The sequence below is a fragment of the Pristiophorus japonicus genome, chromosome 3, assembly GCF_044704955.1.
Source record: "Pristiophorus japonicus isolate sPriJap1 chromosome 3, sPriJap1.hap1, whole genome shotgun sequence".
In the NCBI taxonomy this organism is placed as follows: domain Eukaryota; kingdom Metazoa; phylum Chordata; class Chondrichthyes; family Pristiophoridae; genus Pristiophorus; species Pristiophorus japonicus.
This window is the reverse complement of record NC_091979.1, coordinates 118006598-118025516: the sequence shown is the minus strand read 5'-3', so window position 1 is coordinate 118025516 and position 18919 is coordinate 118006598. Positions and strand designations below refer to the sequence as shown.

The following is an 18919-nucleotide window of genomic DNA, read 5'->3' as shown; positions in this document are numbered from 1 at the left end:
CTGTGGAAATTGTAGCTTAGCAGCTAAGTTTCATCTGCCCAATCTACTGACATGCCTATGTTACCAAACTCACCAGTTAACCACACTCCCTACTTTTGAGTCATCTGCAAATACTGAAGTCTAGATATAATACCAAAGTTTTTCATCATTAGTTCCTGTCTCCACATTTATAATAGCAACTGCCAATGTAAATTTGACATGCTGTAATGACTCCACTACCCCGCCCCACCCCCGCACCCCTCCGCCAATTAAGATGCTGCAGCACTACCACTGGAAGGAGGGTGTATTTCTAGTGTGACCAGTTTGCATCAGCAATTTCCATTATAAATTCCTATGTCCACATTTGTAATGGGAATATAAAAAATAGGACAAAAGGTATGACTAAGATGGGGACTGAATTACGTCTGTATGCTCTTGGCTAATTATCGCCTGGCTTCTAACTTCACTTTATCTGAAGACTATATTTGGTCTTCACTCTCCATGTGCAATGCCACAGGAGATTAACTATATGAGAGAAGTGCTAAGCCTATACAAATTATTGGTTAGGCTCAGTTTTGGACACCATACTGAAAGGATGTCTGGTGCATATACCCCCTAGTCCGAAAACATTAATAAACCAGTACTTTTGCCCTTCAGTCAACTTCTAATCCATGCTGCCATATTCCCTTTAATACTGTGGGTCTTAATATTATCAACAAGTCTCCTATGCTGCATCTTATAAAACAACTTTTTAAAAGATCCATATACATAACATCCACTGCATTTCCTTTTATCAATGGATTCGTATTTCCCCAAAGAGCTGTATTTGTCAGGTGTGACTTGCCTTTTACAAATCCATGCTAGCTGTCCTTAATTAACCCTTGAATATAACTTTTACCCTGTATAATGGACTCTAGAAGCTTATCCAATACTAATGTTAGGCTGACTGCTCTGTAGTTACCTGGTGTATCCATATACCTCCTTCAAAAAACCTGTTACATTTGCAGCCCTCCAATCCTTTGGCATAACTTCCATATCCCAAGATTTCTGAAAGATTGTGGACAGAGCAGCTGCTATCGCCTTTCTGACTTCCTACGTCATTCTAGGATACACTCTAACAAGGCTCAGTGCCTTTTCTATTTTGAGTTCCATTAACTTCTTCAGTACAGAAATTTATGGATTGATGACTACTAATGTGGCCTTCCCTTAGATCTAACTGGTGGGGGCGGGAGGAGAGAGAAAGAGGTAATGAGAGTACAGATGGGTCCTGGCTTTTCTATTATGCTCTATGTTCCTTGTAAATTCCTCATTGAATGAAAAATTAATGACCTGAATATTGGAAAAGAAAGAACCCTTTTCTCCCGGTAAGTGAAGAAATCTCTCTCTTCGCTTTCTCAACATGCTAGAAAGTAAACATATTTTGCACAGGAATGTGGAATTATAGATTGTTTTATAGCACAGTAGGAGGCTGTTTCCCCCATTCCTCCTATTATGACTTTCTGAAAGAGTTATCTATTTAAACCTGTACCCCTGTCCTTTCCCCATACACTTTATTTTATTTTCCAAATATTTATCCACTTCCCTTTAGAAGCTATTCTAGATTCTGATTCCACCCCTATATGATTGGATCTTCCATGGCCGAACAACAGTCTATGTAAAAATAACTGTAAAAAATGTTTTCTCCTAACTTCTCTTTGTTCTGTTAGTAACTTAAATTTATGCAGACTAATTACTGACTCACTTCCCCATTTCCCTTACTAAAAATCCATCATCATTTTGAATACCACCATCAAGTCTCCCCTTAGCTTTCTAATGAAAAGAACAGCAGTTTCTGTAGTCTCTCCTCATAACTGAAGTTTTCTTTTTGAGCATCATCTCATAAATCACTTCTACAACCCACGCCTTTGAAATCTCTCCTCCCCCCAATCCCCCCCATCCCATCCCCACAACTGGCACAATATTATACTGTGGCCTAATCATAGAATAATACAGCACAGAAGGCGGCCATTCAGCCCATTGTGCCTGTGCCAGCTCTTTGGTCGAGCTATCCAATTCCCTAGTCCTACTCCCCTGCTCCTTCCCCATAGCCCTGTAATTTTTTTTCCATTCAAGTATTTATCCAATTATCTTTTGAAAGTGGTTATTCAATCTACTTCCACCATGCTTTCAGGCATTGCATTCCAGATCACAGCAATTCGCTGTATAAAACTTTTTCCTCGAATCACCTCTGGTTCTTTTCCCACTCACCTGAAATCTGTGTCCTCTGGGTAGCAACTCTACTGCCATTGGCAACAGTTTTCTTTATTTACTCCGTCAAACTCATTCATGACTTTGAACACCTCTAACAAATATCCTCTTAACGTTCTCTGCTCTAAGGAGAACAACCCCAGCTTCTCCATTTTCTCCACATAACTGAAATCCCTCATCTTTGGTACCATTCTAGTAAATCTCTTCTGCACCCTCTCTAAGGCCTTGACATCCTTCCTAAAGTGTGGTGCCCAGAATTGGACACAGTACTCCAGCTGAGGCCTAAGCCTTTTTTTAAAAGGTTTAACATAACTTCCTTGCTTTTGTACTCTATGCCTCTATTAATAAAGGCTTCGATCCCATATGTTTTTTTAACAGCCTTTTCAACTTGTCCTGCCAGCTTCAAAGATTTGTGTACATACATCCCCTGTCTCTCTGTTCCTGCATCCCTTTTAAAATTGTACCATTAATTTATATTGACTCTTCATTTTTCCTACCAAACTCTCTCACTTCACACTTCTCTGCATTAAATTTCATCTGCCATGTGTCTGCCGATTTCACCGGTCCGTCTATATCCTGCTGAAGTCTGTTACTATGCTCCTCTTTGTTTACTACATTTTCGAGTTTCATATCATCTGCAAACTTTGAAATTATGCCCTGTATACCCAAATCTAGATCATTCATATATATCAAAAAGATCAATAGTCCTAATACCAACACTTGTAGGCCACCAATTGTACACTTCCCTCCAGTCTAAAATAAAAACGTTCACCCCAACATTCTACTTTCTGTCCCTTAGTCAATTTATTATCCACACAGCCACTGCCCCTTTAATCCCATCGGCTTTAATTTTGCTAACGTCTATTATGTGGCACTTTATTAAACACCTTTTGAAAGTCCATGTACACAACATCAACTGCACTACCCTCATCCACCCTCTCCGCTCATCAAATAACTCAATCAAGTTAGTCAAACAATTTGCCTTTAACAAATCCATGCTGAATTTCATTTTATTATTCCATACTTTTCCAAGTGTCAATTAATTTAGTCCCAGATTGTCTCTAATAGTGTCCCCACCACAAACTTTAGGTTGACTGGCCTGTAGTTGCCAGGCTTATCCCTTCTCCTTTTTTGAACAGGGTTGTATTATTTGCAATCCTCCAGCCCTCTGGCACCATTCCCATACCTAAGGAAGATTGGAAGATTGTGTCCAGAGCCTCTGCAATTTCCACCCTTATTTCCCTCAGTAACCGAGGATGCATTCCAACTGGACCGGGTGACTTTTCTACTTTGAGACTGCCAATCTTTTAAATACATCTTCTTTATATACTTTTATCCTGTCCAATATCACTACTACCTCCTCCTTCACTACTACATTGGCAGCATCTTCTTCTCTAGTGAAGACAGATGCAACATACTCATTTAGTAACTCAGCTGTGCCTCCACAAGAATATCCCCTTTTTGGTCCCTAATCAGCCCCACCCTTCCTTTGACTACCTTTTTAATATTTATATGTCTGTAAATTAATAACTTGTATAGTTTGAGCATTATCTCTTTGCTTTTACACTTTCTGCTCCCGATTTGTAAAACCTCGGATCCATATTTTTTATAGAGCTTTATCAACTTGTTCTCCTACTGTCCAAGATTTGGGTATCTGAGCTCCCTAAGTCTCTGCTCCTCTATTCATGTTTGCATGATCCTGATTCAAACTGGTTTTCCTCATACTTTTTAGTAGGATGGGTATTTTTCACTTAAGTAACATTGGAGTAATATCATTTATATCTTTGATGATTATTTTTCTAAATTTGAGAATAAATTTAAATTTTCAATTGAATACCATTGAATCCAGTAATATATAAAGGAACAGTAGAACTATTAACAGTGAGAAATAGAAAATATTACAGAATGTTATTTTTCCTTTTCCTGCAACAATGAATTATGTTCTGATATACAGCAAAGTGCCAGCTAGTGTAAGGGAAAATTGGAGGGTAGAGGGAAGTGAATTTTTTATGATTGGTTTTAATCTGAAATCTTATAGGATGGGTATTTTTCACTTAAGTAACATTGGAGTAATATCATTTATATCTTTGGTTATTTTTCTAAATTTGAGAATACATTTAATTTACAATTGCCATATATATCATCATGCACAATATAAATATCAAATTTAAAGGATTTTTTCAATTGAATACCATTGAATCCATAATATATTAAGGAACAATAGGACTATTAACGGTGAGAAATAGAAAATATTACAGAATTTAGTTTTTCCTTTTCCTGTAACAATGAATTATGTTCTGATATACAGCAGAGTGCCATCTAGTGTAAGGGAAAATTGGAGGATAGAGGGAAGTGAATTTCTTATGATGGATTTCAACTGTAGGAATGTTGATAATTTGTAAGATTTTGGACACAGATTTTTGTTTGCCACTGTTCAAGGTAAGCATGCAAGAACTGGCATCTGCAATTAAAGCTACATCATGGGTACAGGAATGTTTGTTAGGGAATATATCAGAAAATGTTATAGTCTAGTCCAGTTATACTTAGCTGATTTTCAATTTTCTACCCTCACTCCTGCTGGGGTACACTTCCAATGGTGACAGCCACTCTCATGGACCCCATTTTAATTTGCTTGAGCAGTAATTGCCAGTGGACTGTTCAATTGGGTGGCATCGCAGTCAAAGTGTGTTACTTTCCTCATCTAACATCTACACACAGGTATTTTTCGAGCAATCAGAAGCAGGAACCCTGACTAATCCTTCTCGCTGAGGCAAAGCATATCGTCTCTACCATCCACCCAGCTGAAACCATAACTCAATACAGATCAGGAATCACATTTGGGACAATTTGTGAAATATGTTAACTATCGAAAATATGATTTTAAAAATCTATACCATGTCCTTTGCAATTTCAGAAATAAAAACATTAATTTTACATAGGGAACCTGCCTGGTGTTTATGGCTCAATTCCACAATAAGCACTAGAGTTACCAATTGAGTCATTAGGGGAAGCTATATGATTTTTTTCTCTGCAATTTTTTCCTCGAGTTGCTGTTTCTTTTTTATGAACAGGTACATGGATGTTACCTTGCTAAGAGATGAGATGTACAATATTACAGGCAGTGGAATAAAATCAGAAAATGCTGCAAGTACACAACAGCTCCATCAACAAAGAGAAAACATAGACACATTTTTTGCTCTTTATTTCAGATTTCCAGCCTTTCTAGCTTTTGTTCATATTTTAAGCAGTGCGTCCTTTTAACTATTAAACCCCATGAAACTTGAATTATTGTTTACAGGCTCAGCCTGAAAACTAATTTTAAGAGGTGCTTTCTCAATTAAAAGCTAACCAAGAACAAACATGTACCATAGTTTAAAAATATTGTTTAATAAAGTTTGAGTTTAAATTTTTAGAGAACTGTGATTCTGCAGTAAGTTGATTGAATGGTGGTTTCATTACAGGGCTCACCAGTCCAGCCTACACATCAGATTCAGAGCAGTGGTGGTCGAAGACGGCGAGCAATGAATGAAGACCCAGATGAGAAGAGGCGGAAGTTTTTAGAGCGTAACCGAGCAGCTGCTTCAAGGTGCAGACAGAAGAGAAAAGTATGGGTGCAGTCTCTTGAAAAGAAGGCGGAGGACCTCAGTTCAACAAACGTACAACTACAGGTAGGTTGTAAAATATTTTTCCATTTGTGGAATTAACAAAGTAGCTAAAACGTTATGTAACCTGTATTGTGAATTTCGTATTTCAGCAACTTGCTTCTAGCATATTGTTTTGAAAAGTGACTATTTATCAAACAGAGAATTAACCCCAGCCATAACATCAGTATGATTTTAGCTGCAAATCTTGAAAAAAATGTATTGGTTTATCCTGTCTTTATGTAGAAACTTGTAGGCTCCACTTGAACTGATATTAATGGATTTGGAAAATGCATTAACTTCTCTCAGTTCTCCTTTGTATCTTAGCCAGAAGCAAAGCCGTTAAGCATGCCACCCATTATGTCTTTTACTGAAAATTGAATGTCAAAGAAATAATTAAACTGTACTTTGTATGAACCCATTAATCAATCTTGAGGTTCTTTTATAATTCCTCAGCTGACATTCAAGCATAGCTGATCAGTGCAGTAAGTTATAATGAAGTATCATTGTTTTTACATTATTCTAAACTATAAGTCTAATAAGTGTGGAGTGTTGTCTTCGAACAGTATTTTAAAGTAGTATGGTAGGGATAACAGCAGACTTTTCATCCTGAGAAAATTCTCTGGCTTTTTATTATTATGTACATTTTATATTTTAATTGTAAATGCCAGCTTCATACAGTTTGTAACTGCAACTATATGCAGTTCTGCAAGATCTAATTGCTTTATAAATTATATCTAAATGTTACTGTTTACCAACAGTACCTAATATAAACATCTTTGACATTATTTGTATTTGAATTGTTCACCTTTATTCCTCCCCCCTCCCATTCACACTCCACTTTTGCCTCCAACATGTGGTCTTGCTTTGCATTTTCTGTGCACCAATATAAATGCAAATGGCACAATGCCTTTTACTCTTGGAACTAAGTTATACTCTATGCCAGCATTCCATCTTCTCATTTGAAAATAACTGGTTACCCTTTCACTTCTTTTCAAAATATAGCTAGAGTACAAAGATTATCAATTTGCATGCTGTATGCAGTTAAGCATGCAAATGCAGAGCTTTCATGCCCACGCGCACAGTATAACTCATTCTCCTCTGCTCACCCTACTATACAAATAATCATTAATATAATAGAGCATAAGACAAGCTGCTAGTAGGAAAATATCACCAAGCATTAAAATCTGTAGTGCTTAAAAAATATCCTACATTTTTGTTAATGTTCTCGAAAGATAAAAACTTAAAGACCACTAAATAAAATTTGGGGAGCTTGAATTGAGAAATCATTAGAGTGATAAGGGTTATGTTGGAATTTCATTTAGAGTTGCAAAGAGCATGTGAATATTTTAGGAAATTGTGTTTTCTGTTCATCTGCTAATCACTCCATTGCATTTAGTTGTTGCTCACTAAGGTGATTAAAATAAACATTACTGTGTAAATGGTGCTACAGTTACTCATTTAAACTAAAAATAAAATTTTAAATTAAACACGAACCAAAATCATTAGTTCCAACATCAGTCTTTAGTTCAGTAATTACACAATTTCTACTCATCATCTGCACAATTTCCCTGTAAACAGCACCCTAACTCAGAATAAAGCCGTGTATTATATGATTATTTACCTTTGGCCACTGATGTAACCATAGCAGTTTATTAGTTGGTGAGAGAGTTGTACTAAAAGCAGATTATAAAGATAGGTGAAGCACTACAGGATGTTCTGTGCACTCGTCGGCGCAAAGCAGCTCATTAAGAAGACTATTTTGAATCCTCTTATTTTATTAAGTTTTGAGATAAACACGGGGTTTTGGTAATACTGCTGCCTTCAGGGTATATTACGAGATTCAGAGTAGATTGACTGTGGAATGGTTTTGAAGTATTTATGCAGGCAAGCCTTTTTGACTCCATATTAGTACCAGTTTTCAAAGAGTTAGTTAAAGTAAGGCAGCAAACCTGTTTTCAGCATTGAACTGTACTACAGTTGAGTGATGCCAGATCTATCGATCTATAAAATATAAGAATGTTTAAAGCCTGCCCCCCTCTTGTGATGGCTACAGTAGTGCTGATGCTTTTTGTGAAAGTTTTTCTTTGTTCCTTAGAATGAAGTCACCCTGCTGAGAAATGAAGTGGCTCAGCTGAAGCAGCTACTTCTGGCTCATAAAGATTGCCCTGTAACAGCCATGCAGAAGAAATCTGACTATCACAGTGAGTAATGTTCCATTACCTATATCCCCGGGCTATTGAAATGAAATACTGCTGAACTGAACTAAGTTGGCAGTAACAAGGAAGTGCAGTTGGTATTTAAAGTAAAATGTTAGAAATTCCATAAGGTTATTGTAGTACAGCTACAAATGCAATGCCTGCATAGATAAATCGGAGTATTTTCTATCACGTAAAGTTTTGTATGGTATTCAGTTGGTCTCCCAGTAATTAATAAAGTTGCCTCATTTAATTTTGTCTTAAAATTGTCTCTTAATTTACCTATAGTTGCTATAAATTCCATTCTTTGTGTCTATTCTTAAAAAATATTACTTGGTTAATCGTGTTCATTATACACATTGTGTGTTCAATGAGATATTTTTTTAAAAGCCTGAGATAGATTGAGTACTGGCCGTTTTGTGTTCACTTGCAAATGTGTGGAATTGAACTAAATCACTTAGATAACTGCTAAAGGTCTTACTAGATCCAAAAGGTTAGACTAAAATGTTACACATATTTCAGAGTACAAGGTCTCTGCTGATTATAAAATCATTTTGTGTAGTGCTTCCTCACATTTTACTTAAAAGACAATTGAATATAGTAACACCTGGATATTCCAGTTGCAAATAAACAGGGTTGTATTAAAAAAATCATTTACATCATATAGCACCTTACAGGTTGCAATTGGACCTCATTGTGCTCATTTTATAGGCGTAAAACCAATTTTGGGATCCACTGAAAGGTGTCCAACCCGATATTTGTATATAGATTGTTCTATTTTGCTGTATTGTACCATTTGATCAGAATATCAAATATGGCTGATTAAAATGCAAGCACAAGGCATGAAATGGTCTTTCCCCACTGCTGATTAATGGTAAGGCTATTGTTTTCAGCAGGTGCCATTGATTGAAAAACTAAATTACCATTGACCTCCTGTTGCTGTGACACTAGTATGAATTTAGGCCTTTCATGTTACAGTAAAGAAAACTCTATGCTACAATTGTACAGGATTTTGGTGAGACCACACCTGGGGTACTGTGCACAGTTTTAGTCTCCTTATCTGAGGAAGGATATACTTGCCTTTGAGGCAGTGCAACAAAGGTTCACTAGATTGATTCTTAGGATGATAGGGTTGTCCTATGAGGAGAGATTGAGTAGATTGGGCCTATACTCTCTGGAGTTTATAAGAAAGAGAAGTGATCTCATTGAAACATTTAAGATTCTAAGGGGGATTGACAGGGTAATTGCTGAGAGGCTGTTTCCCCTGGCTGGAGAGTCTCAGGATAACAGGTCGGACATTTAAGACTGAGGTGAGGAAGAATTTCTTCACTCAGAGGGTTGTGAATCTTTGGAATTCTCTATCCCAGAGGGCTGTGGATGCTGAATCGTTGAGTATATTCAAGGCTAAGATAAATTGATTTTTGGACTACAGGAGAATCAAGGGATATGGGGATCGGGCTAGAAAATAGAGTTGAGGCCAAGATCAGATCAGCCATGATCTCATTGAATGACAGAGCAGGCTCAAGGAGCCGTATGGCCTACTCCTGCTTCTAATTCTTATGTGCTTTTTGACAAGAAACTCAACTGGACCAGTTGCATAAATGCCGTGGCTACTGGAGCAGGTTAGATGCTGGCCATTCTGCGGTGAGTGGCTCCCCTCCTGACTTCCCACAGCCTCTCCACCACCTACAAGTCATGAGTGTGATGGAATATTCTCCACCTGTCTGTAGAGGTACAGCTGCAACAATACTCAAGAAGCTCGATACCATCGAGGACAAAGCAGTCTGCTTGATTATCATCCCATCCACCACCTTAAACATCGACTTCCTCTATCACTATAGGATTTGAATTTCCCTTTTGCAACTTGAAAGATAAATGAAGAAATCTGTTGTGTATAAATGTAATCTGATTTTGTTTGACTTTATTAATACTCATTTGTGGTGAACATATATGTAATGAAAAGGGTTAATTCAAAAAGAAACAAAACAAAAAATGATCAATCAATCTAGATTTTATCCATACATGTTATCAGGTCTGGAGCAGAACTCAAGAGTCCTTTAATCTGCAATCAATTGAGTGCTTTGTGGATTTACACTGTAGCCTGGAGGTACATTATACAAGAAAACTGCAGACCTTTGCGATTGACAGTGATTGCTATGGAGATTAGTCAGTCATAGCTACAACCTGACAGCTCTGCATGTGTTTTCTTATTGATGCGGATAGTGCCTTGCACTGGCATGCATACTGTGCACATATTTTTCCCTAAATCTAAACTCTGTCTTCCTGATGGGCAGCATAATGTTCAGACTCCAACAATGACTGAACTGTTAATATATATCTATATGTATATGTAGGTGTGTATATATATATATATATATTATATATATGCTTTCATCTTCTTCAGATATTTGCCAAACAGTAATGACAATGATGACAATGTAAAACCATAACACAATAGCTGGAGAAAGATATATAAAGAGACTGGATTTATCTGAGTTAGGTGTTCATTATATGTTTATGTCGATGTATTATGCTGTAAAAACCTACAGTGTGAATAATATTAGGTTCTAAATTATAAAAAGCACATTAGGATGGCTTACATATGTTCTTTAACCATTGTAAATTCAAAAGTTTCAAGTTTTCATTTGAATATTTGATGTATTGCAAAACATTATCCAAAAGACATTTTTATTAATCTGCTTTTTGGCTTGCATTAAGCACTTTTGGTTTTCATGAAAATATTAATTTAGCTTACAAGAGAAGCGTGTCATTAGTTGAATTATGAGTCAGATATGGTATAGGTTTTTAGTTTTAAATCTGGATCCAATTAATTCTCTACAACTGTAGAACAGCTGGTGGCATTTAGACTCTAAACAGTGCTTATTCTCCTGTGTGTGCATCATTAGAATCAGGTACAGTAATCATCCATCGCTGCAAGTAGTTGGCAGGTGAACCTCAGATGAAGAAATCTATTCTATAAATAAAAGGATTTTAGTACTTTATTCATGTACTGACAATCCTCCATTTAAAGATAATTTTCTTGTCAAAGCAAGTTTTCTTTAATTTAAAAAATCAATTCATTTTTTTTCCATTTGAGGTCGCCCACCACCATGCACCCACGTTTTACTGGGAAGATGGATAGACCTGGTTTTTGCCTTATCTATAACTTATTGCTAACGACCTATAGTTATTTCCTCTACCTCTAGTGGAATGCCACACGTGTATCTAGTCCACCTAGTGATCCAATTGAGAACTGACTGAATGTTTCCTAATCTAATCAGGTGGATTCAAGTGACAAACTACTGTTCTATTTAGGAAATGTGCTTTACCACTTAGCTTTTTGGAGATCTCAAGGTGTAATAGTGCTGTGTTGTTGTATTACATTAGCCTACTTTGCATGCTGGTATGAAGGATACTTTTCTATGCTTAACATAGGACAGCTGGAAAAGATGGCATTTCATTTGTTGTCAAATTTTCTGTACAGTTTCGCTTCTCATAAAGTATTAAGTTGGAAGGACAATATTGATCATGATTTCTCACTTATGTCATAAGCATTATACTATAATAAGACAGCAGTAGTCAAAACTAAATAATGTTAGTTCTGAAATAAATGATAATGTATCCCAGGCTGTTAAGCAAAGCAAAAGAGGAAAAAGCAGAGGCTTTGACCATCATTTTCCAATCCTCTCTGGCTTCAGATGTAGTGCCAGAGGACTGGAGGACTACTAATGTGGTACCTTTGTTCAAGAAGGGAGAAAGGGATAGACCGAGTAATTACAGGCCAGTCAGCGTAACCTCAGTAGTGGGAAAATTATTGGAGAAAATCCTGAAGGACAGGATAAATCTACATTTAGAAAGACCCGGGTTAATCAGGGACAGTGAGCACGGATTTGTTAAGGGAAGGTTGTGTCTGACTAACTTGATTGAATTTTTCGAGGAGGTAACCAGGAGGGTCGATGAGGGCAGTGCGTATGATGTAGTGTATATGGATTTTAGCAAAGCTTTTGATAAGGTCCCACATGGTAGACTAGTCACGAAAGTAAAAGCCCATGGGATCCAGGGCAAAGTGGCAAGTTGGATCCAAAATTGGCTCAGAGGCAGGAAGCAAAGGTGAATGGTTGATGGGTGTTTTTGTAACTGGAAGGATGTTTCCAGTGGGGTTCCGCAGGGCTCAGTACTAGGTCCCTTGCTTTTTGTGGTATACAATGATCTAGACTTGAATATAGGGAGTATGATTAAGAAGTTTGCAGATGATACTAAAATCGGCTGTGTGGTTGATAATGAAGAAGAAAGCTGGGACTGCAGGAAGATATCAATCAATTGGTCAAGTGGGCAGAACAGTGACAAATGGAATTTAATCCAGAGAAGTGTGAAGTAATGCACTTGGGGAGGGCTAAGAAGAAAAGGAATACACATTAAATGGTAGGACACTGAGAAGTGTAAAGGAACAAAGGGACCTGGGAGTGCATGTCCACAGATCCCTGAAGGCAGCAGGTCATGTAGATAAGGTGGTTAAAGAACGCATAAGGAATGTTTGCCTTTATTAGCCAAGGCATAGAATATAAGAGCAGGGGGTTATGCTTGAACTCTGTAAAACACAGGTTAGGTCACAGCTGGAATACTGTGTGCAGTTCTGGTCACCGCATTACAGGAAGGACATGATTGCACTGGAGAGGGTACAGAGGAGATTTACGAGGATGTTGCCGGGAGTGGAGAATCTTAGCTATGAGGACACATTGGATAGGCTGGGTTTGTTTTCCTTGGAATAGAGGAGGCTGAGGGGAGACCTCATTGAGGTGTATAAAATTATGAGGGGCCTAGATATAGTAAATAGAAAGGGCCTATTTCCCTTAGCAGAGGGGTCAACAACCAGACGGCACAATTTTAAAGTAATTGGTAGAATGTTTAGTGGGGATTTGAAGGGACATTTCTTTACGCAGAGGGTTGTGGAGGCCTGGAACTCATTGTCTGAAAGGATGGTAGAGGCAGAAACCCTCACCACATTAAAAAGTACTTGGATGTGCACTTGAAGTGCCATAACCTAGAGCTGGAAAGTGGGATTAGGCTGGATAGCCTCTTGTTGGCCAGCACAGACACGATGGGCCAAAATGGCCTCATTCCGTGCTGTAAACTTCTATGATTCTATGATTTCTCACTTTGATTATTTGAATGTTTGTTTAGGCAACTATTTATTCAATGTATCTATTTTAATATTTACATTTTGAGGAAAACTATAAATGTGTTATACAAATCATTTCTCAAGAATAAAGTGCACATTCTCATGTTACTGAATGGCAGAAATAAGCCGTATGCACAGTTGTTTGAAGTTAATTTAAACACATGCAATGTATTTGTTTTGGTACGTGTAAAATTACAAATTTTTAAGTTCGAAATGAGAACCACTATTTACAATTAATGTTGCAAAGTACAGAAAGTGGGTAAACTGTTCACTGTCAGTTTTAATATATACAGTTCTTTCATACACTTCTACATAACTAAGTCTCTGATCTGTTTTTCATCAGATGCAGAAAAGGATGAGAGCTCTATAGACAGCCCGCTACCTAGCAGCCCCCAAACCCAAGTCATCCAGCATAGTTCCATCAGTACCTCAAATGGCATAAGTTCAACAGCAATGGCAGAGGCTGTTGCTACTTCAGTCCTTACCCAGATGGCAGACCAGAGTTCGGAGATGAACCTACCCGTCCAGTCTCATGTTGCCATTGCTAATTCGTCTCAGTCTCAGCCTTCAGGAAGTTGATTGGATAATATATGCACTACAGAAATCCACAGATATTGTCTCAACAGTTACTGTAAAATGGAAATTTGAGAACTGGAAGGTCTAAATCTCCTACTATACTCCTAGTTTAGTTGCTTTTATTAGTTGTACTTCAGATGTGGCTACAGCAGTGTAAGCGAAGTGAACACTTAACTTTAGCCTTGAAAACAGATATTTTAATCATTGTTCTCTAGTCCACAAATGCATTTGGCATTTTCTATTTTCTACAACTAAAACAACATTTAAGTGTTTTTTTTCTGTCTGTCTTCATGGCTATGGGGTAGGGGAAGAAAGTGTATTTGTGAACAGTGGAATGACTTTAAAAGGCCACTCTCTTGAGACTGTGAAAGAACTATCAAATGTTAATCGTACCAAAGCTCCACATGGGCTAACTTGACCTGTGTTACTGATCACCTGGTCGAGACATGCTATCCAGAGGTCCAAGAAGAACAAGCCTTCAATCTGTGACAGGCAGACTTAACATTGGAGCAAGTGAAATTTCCAGTGTATCTCTTCAAACAGGTGTTTTTATTCTTAACAAAAATGCTAACTGACATATTAAGTAGTTTAACAAAGCGCAATGAGTAATTATTACATTATAAATTCTTAGACCCCGAGCAGCCCTTAAAGAGATTTTGTTTTCAGACCTAATGTTGCATTTATTCTCTTTGACTTTTCTAATTTGCACATTGTGAGGGGAATGAAAGATTGAAAGAATGTTCATTTTTGCTAGTAATTTTGTTTTATTATTCTTGTGTTATGTCACTTTTAATAAGGTGTAGTCAATGCATTTAGTATTTTTTTACCTTTTGCGTGTAAAACTCAGCAACTATGTTGGGTAACATGATGATGATGTATGATGTATATATCAAACAGTTCTGTGAAGGTTGCCTTTAAATGTCACACTGACTGTTGGTGGAATCCTATTTAAAATGATTGTGTACACAAATAATGAATATTGATGATTTAACATTCCATGTGCAGTTTGATTGTTACTGATGAGATTGATTGTATATTACCTCTCTTCTCATCAAAACTTCTGTGAAATAATTGATTTTACTAAATGTGCCATGAACATTGTAGTGACTTCTTGGTCATACTCAGAGATATAGTTTGAAACAGGGGAAGCATAAAACACTACAAGAATCTTATTAACAACACTGATCTAAAAAAAAATTAAAAGGTGGAAGAAAGATATATTCTGATAACGGAACATCAAAGATGTCTTCATATGTGTAAATATGTCTACAGGTATGTGCGTATTGTGCTGCCACAAGGAGTCATGGATAGCAAAATTAACAAGACATGGAATGTAACTTCTCCAGTACAGCTTTACAGTTCTTTGAGGTTATAATTGTGTAATTTGTCAGATTAGAAATTAGGAACTGTGACAGGCTGTATGATAGAATTGCTTGGAGCGTTTGAAGGAAACTTCTCAACATGTAGTGGTAGACTAATACTTTGTGATGGATATCAGTTACACTATTCTACAGAATCCATTTCATAAACCACCTTATTTTACAGTCTGTATCTGTGGACAAAACTTGTGTCTTTATCTTCCTGATTGCAAGCTTCCATTTCTACAGAGGTAGCTTGAGGTGTACTCTTCCTCTTTGTGCAATTTGCATGAGTAAGTTCTCAGAGAATAAATAATTTATCTACAAAGAACATGTCAATAAACTGTTTTTAAGTGCATAAAAGGATAACACATTTTTATTTCAAAATGTCAGCTGTATTTTTAAGTGGTTGATGAAAATATTGGGTGTACATCCTCTTTACTAGTGCTGCCATCTGCCAAAAGATATTTGTATAGCAGAATTTAACTTTCCATGCTCTGAAATTCAAGCTTTATTGTCATGTCGGATTACTTTAATAATACAAAATATTTCAGCATTTAAATCTACGCTGCCCCTTTTCTTGGCTTTCTAAAAGCTTATATTGAATTTGATTCCAAAATAAAAACATTTTTCCATTTTAAAAACTTCTGATTTAATTTGATTTTTCTTTTAATTTTGTAGGATATCCATAATCTTATTGATAATCTGAATTCAAAATCAGCCATTGTACACAAATGGTTGTTGGTTGAAAGTGACTATTGATTGTATTTTAGATCATTTAAATCATTAAACCAGCAACAACTGCAGAACAATGTAAATAATGTAAATTTTTTCTGAGGAAAATTTGTTAAAGTACTTCAAAACATGGGTATTCTCCTGAAACTATATTCTGTTCATGCTGTGTTCAACATAATTCATTTTTCAACAATCTACAATTATCTGTCCTTTTCACTCTACATAATATAATGATGAATGTAACAAGATCACTTTGAATATCCAGAAGTTTGTGATTGAAAATTTAAATGATCTTTCCTGACTAAATGGTAATCCATATTAGTGTGTCATTAGTAACATATTTATTTTAAACACTACCAAAGAAACCACACAAAAGTACAGTGCTAAGAGTCCCAATGTATTTCAACAGTTTAAAAGATATATTTTTTAAAAGTCGATCTGAAACTAAATGTGATTCAGTGTTCTTTACCTCACAATATTTTTACCTCATTAGTTTGCTTCTGTTGCTGTCTGCCAACATGCTTTCAGCAGTTTTATGGTCCATTGTCTACCTCGACCTCCCTCCCTGCAGCCTTTAACATGATCAACCATATCATCCTTCTCCAAAATGTCTCCTTCATTGTCCAATTGAGTACAGTTGTCCTAGTTTGTCAGAAGGTTGTGTGTTCAAGTCCCACTCCAGGTACTCGAGCACATAAATCTAGGCTGACACTCCAGTGCTATGTTGAGGGAGTGCTGCACTGTCAGAGATGCCGTCTTTCGGGTGAGATGTTAAACTGAGGCTCTGTCTGCGCTCTGGTGAAAGATCCCTTGGCGCTATTTCGAAGAAGAGCAGGGGAGTTATCTCTGGTTTCCTGGCCAATATTTCATCATTATCATCATAGGCAGTCCCTCAAAATCAAGGAAGACTTGCTTCCACTCTAATAATAAGTTCTCAGTTGACTGTACAGTCCAATACGGGAATTACAGTCTCTGTCACAGGTGGGACAGATAGTCGTTGAAGGAAAGGGTGGGTGGGGAGTCTGGTTTGCTGCACACTCCTTCCGCTGCCTGCGCTTGCTTTCTGCATGCTCTCGACGACGAGACTCGAGGTGCTCAGCGCCCTCCTGGATGCTCTTCCTCCACTTAGGGCGGTCTTTGGCCAGGGATTCCCAGGTGTCGGTGGGGATGTTGCACTTTATCGAGGAGGCTTTGAGGGTGTCCTTAAAACGTTTCCTCTGCCCACCTGGGGATTGCCTGCCGTGTAGGAGTTCTGAGTAGAGCGCTTGCTTTGGGAGTCTTGTGTCGGGCATGCGGACAATGTGGCAGGGATGTTGGCCTGATCGAGAACACTGACGTTGGTGCGTCTCTCCTCCCAGGGGATTTGCAGGATCTTGCGGAGACATCGTTGGTGGTATTTCTCCAGCGATTTAAGGTGTCTACTGTATATGGTCCATGACTCTGAGCCATACAGGAGGGCGGGTATCACTACAGACCTGTAGACCATAAGCTCGGTGCCAGATTTGAGGGCCTGATCTTCGAACGCTCTCTTCCTCAGGCGACCGAAGGCTGCGCTGGCGCACTGGAGGCAGTGTTGGACCTCATCGTCGATATTTGCCCTTGCTGATAATAGGCTGCCGAGGTATGAAAGTGGTCCACGTTGTCCAAGGCCGCGCTGTGGAGTTTGATGACTGGGGGATAGTGCTGTGTGGTGGGGTCAGGTTGGTGGAGGACCTTTGTCTTACGGATGTTTAGGTGTAAGGCCTATGCTTTTGTACGCCTCAGTGAAGATGTTGACGATGGCTTGGAGTTCAGCCTCTGAATGTGCGCAGATACAAGCGTCGTCTGCGTACTGTAATTCAACGACAGAGTATGGGACACTCTTGGATCTAGCCGGAGGTGACGAAGGTTGAACAGGTTCCCACTGGTTCTATAGTTTAGTTCCACTCCAGCGGGGAGCTTGTTAAACGTGAGGTGGATCATTGCAGTGAGGAAGATCGAGAAGAGGGTTGGTGTGATGACGCCGCCCTGCTTGACCCTGGTCCGGACGTGGATTGTGTCTGGTGGATCCATTGGTCAGGATCACGCTTGTATGTCGTCATGGAGCAGGCAACAAACTTTTGGGGGCAGCCAAAACAAAGGAGGACGCTCCATAGTCCCTCGCGGTTAACAGTGTCAAAGGCTTTTGTAAAGTCAAAGAAGGCCATGTACAAGGGTTGGTGCTGTTCCCTGCATTTCTCTTGCAGTTGTCGTATCCATTGTACACCTAGTGGATGGAATCCGCACTGTGACTCCGGGAGGAGCTCCTCAGCCACAGGGAGAATATTTATCCCTCAATCAACATAACAAAAACAGATTATCGAGTGATTATCATATTTGTTTGTGGGAGCTTGCAGTGCGCAAATTGGCTGTAAAGCACTTTGAGACGTCCGGTGGTCATGAAAAGTGCTATATAAATGCAAGTCTTTTTTGTTTTTTGGTTCCACTCTTACCTAATAGATTATAGCCAGAGGATCTCCAGAAATGGCTTCTCGTCCCACCCTCGCAGAATCATCTCTGAATATGCCCTTGGATCTATCCTTGGCCTCTTCCTCTTCCCCTTCTACATTTTGGTCCTTTTTAAAAAAAAATATTCATGGGATTTGGGCATCACTAACAAGGCCAGCATTATTGCCCATCCTTAATAACCCTTGAGAAGGTGGTAGTGAGCGGCCTTCTTGAACTGCTGCAGCCCATGAGGTGAAAGTATTCTCAGTGCTGTTAGGAAGCTCCAGGTGTTTGATCCAGCCACAATGAAGGAACGGTGATATATTTCCAAGTCAGGATGGTATGTAACTTGGAGGAGATCTTGCAGGTGATGGTGTTCCATGCTGGCCTTGTCCTTCTAGGTGGTAGATGTCGCGGGTTTGGGAGGTGCTGTCGAAGAAGCCTTGGCGAGTTGCTGCATTGCAATATTACAACCACAGTGCGCCGGTGTTAGAGGGAATTAATGTTTACGGTGGTGGAATGGGTACCAATCAAGCGGGC

At 38.4% G+C, this 18919-nt stretch overlaps 1 protein-coding gene across 1 annotated transcript in view; it reads left to right on the top strand.

Moving 5' to 3' along the window:
* Nucleotides 1–15700, top strand: part of atf2 (activating transcription factor 2) — a 158543-nt gene extending 142843 nt beyond the window's left edge. Inside the window, exons 10-12 of the mRNA XM_070875749.1 lie at nt 5688–5894; nt 7966–8071; nt 13588–15700. Coding sequence (XP_070731850.1) covers nt 5688–5894; nt 7966–8071; nt 13588–13823 — 549 coding nt within the window. The 3' untranslated portion in view covers nt 13824–15700. The remainder of the gene's footprint in view (nt 1–5687; nt 5895–7965; nt 8072–13587) is intronic.
* Nucleotides 15701–18919: the final 3219 nt, after the last annotated feature.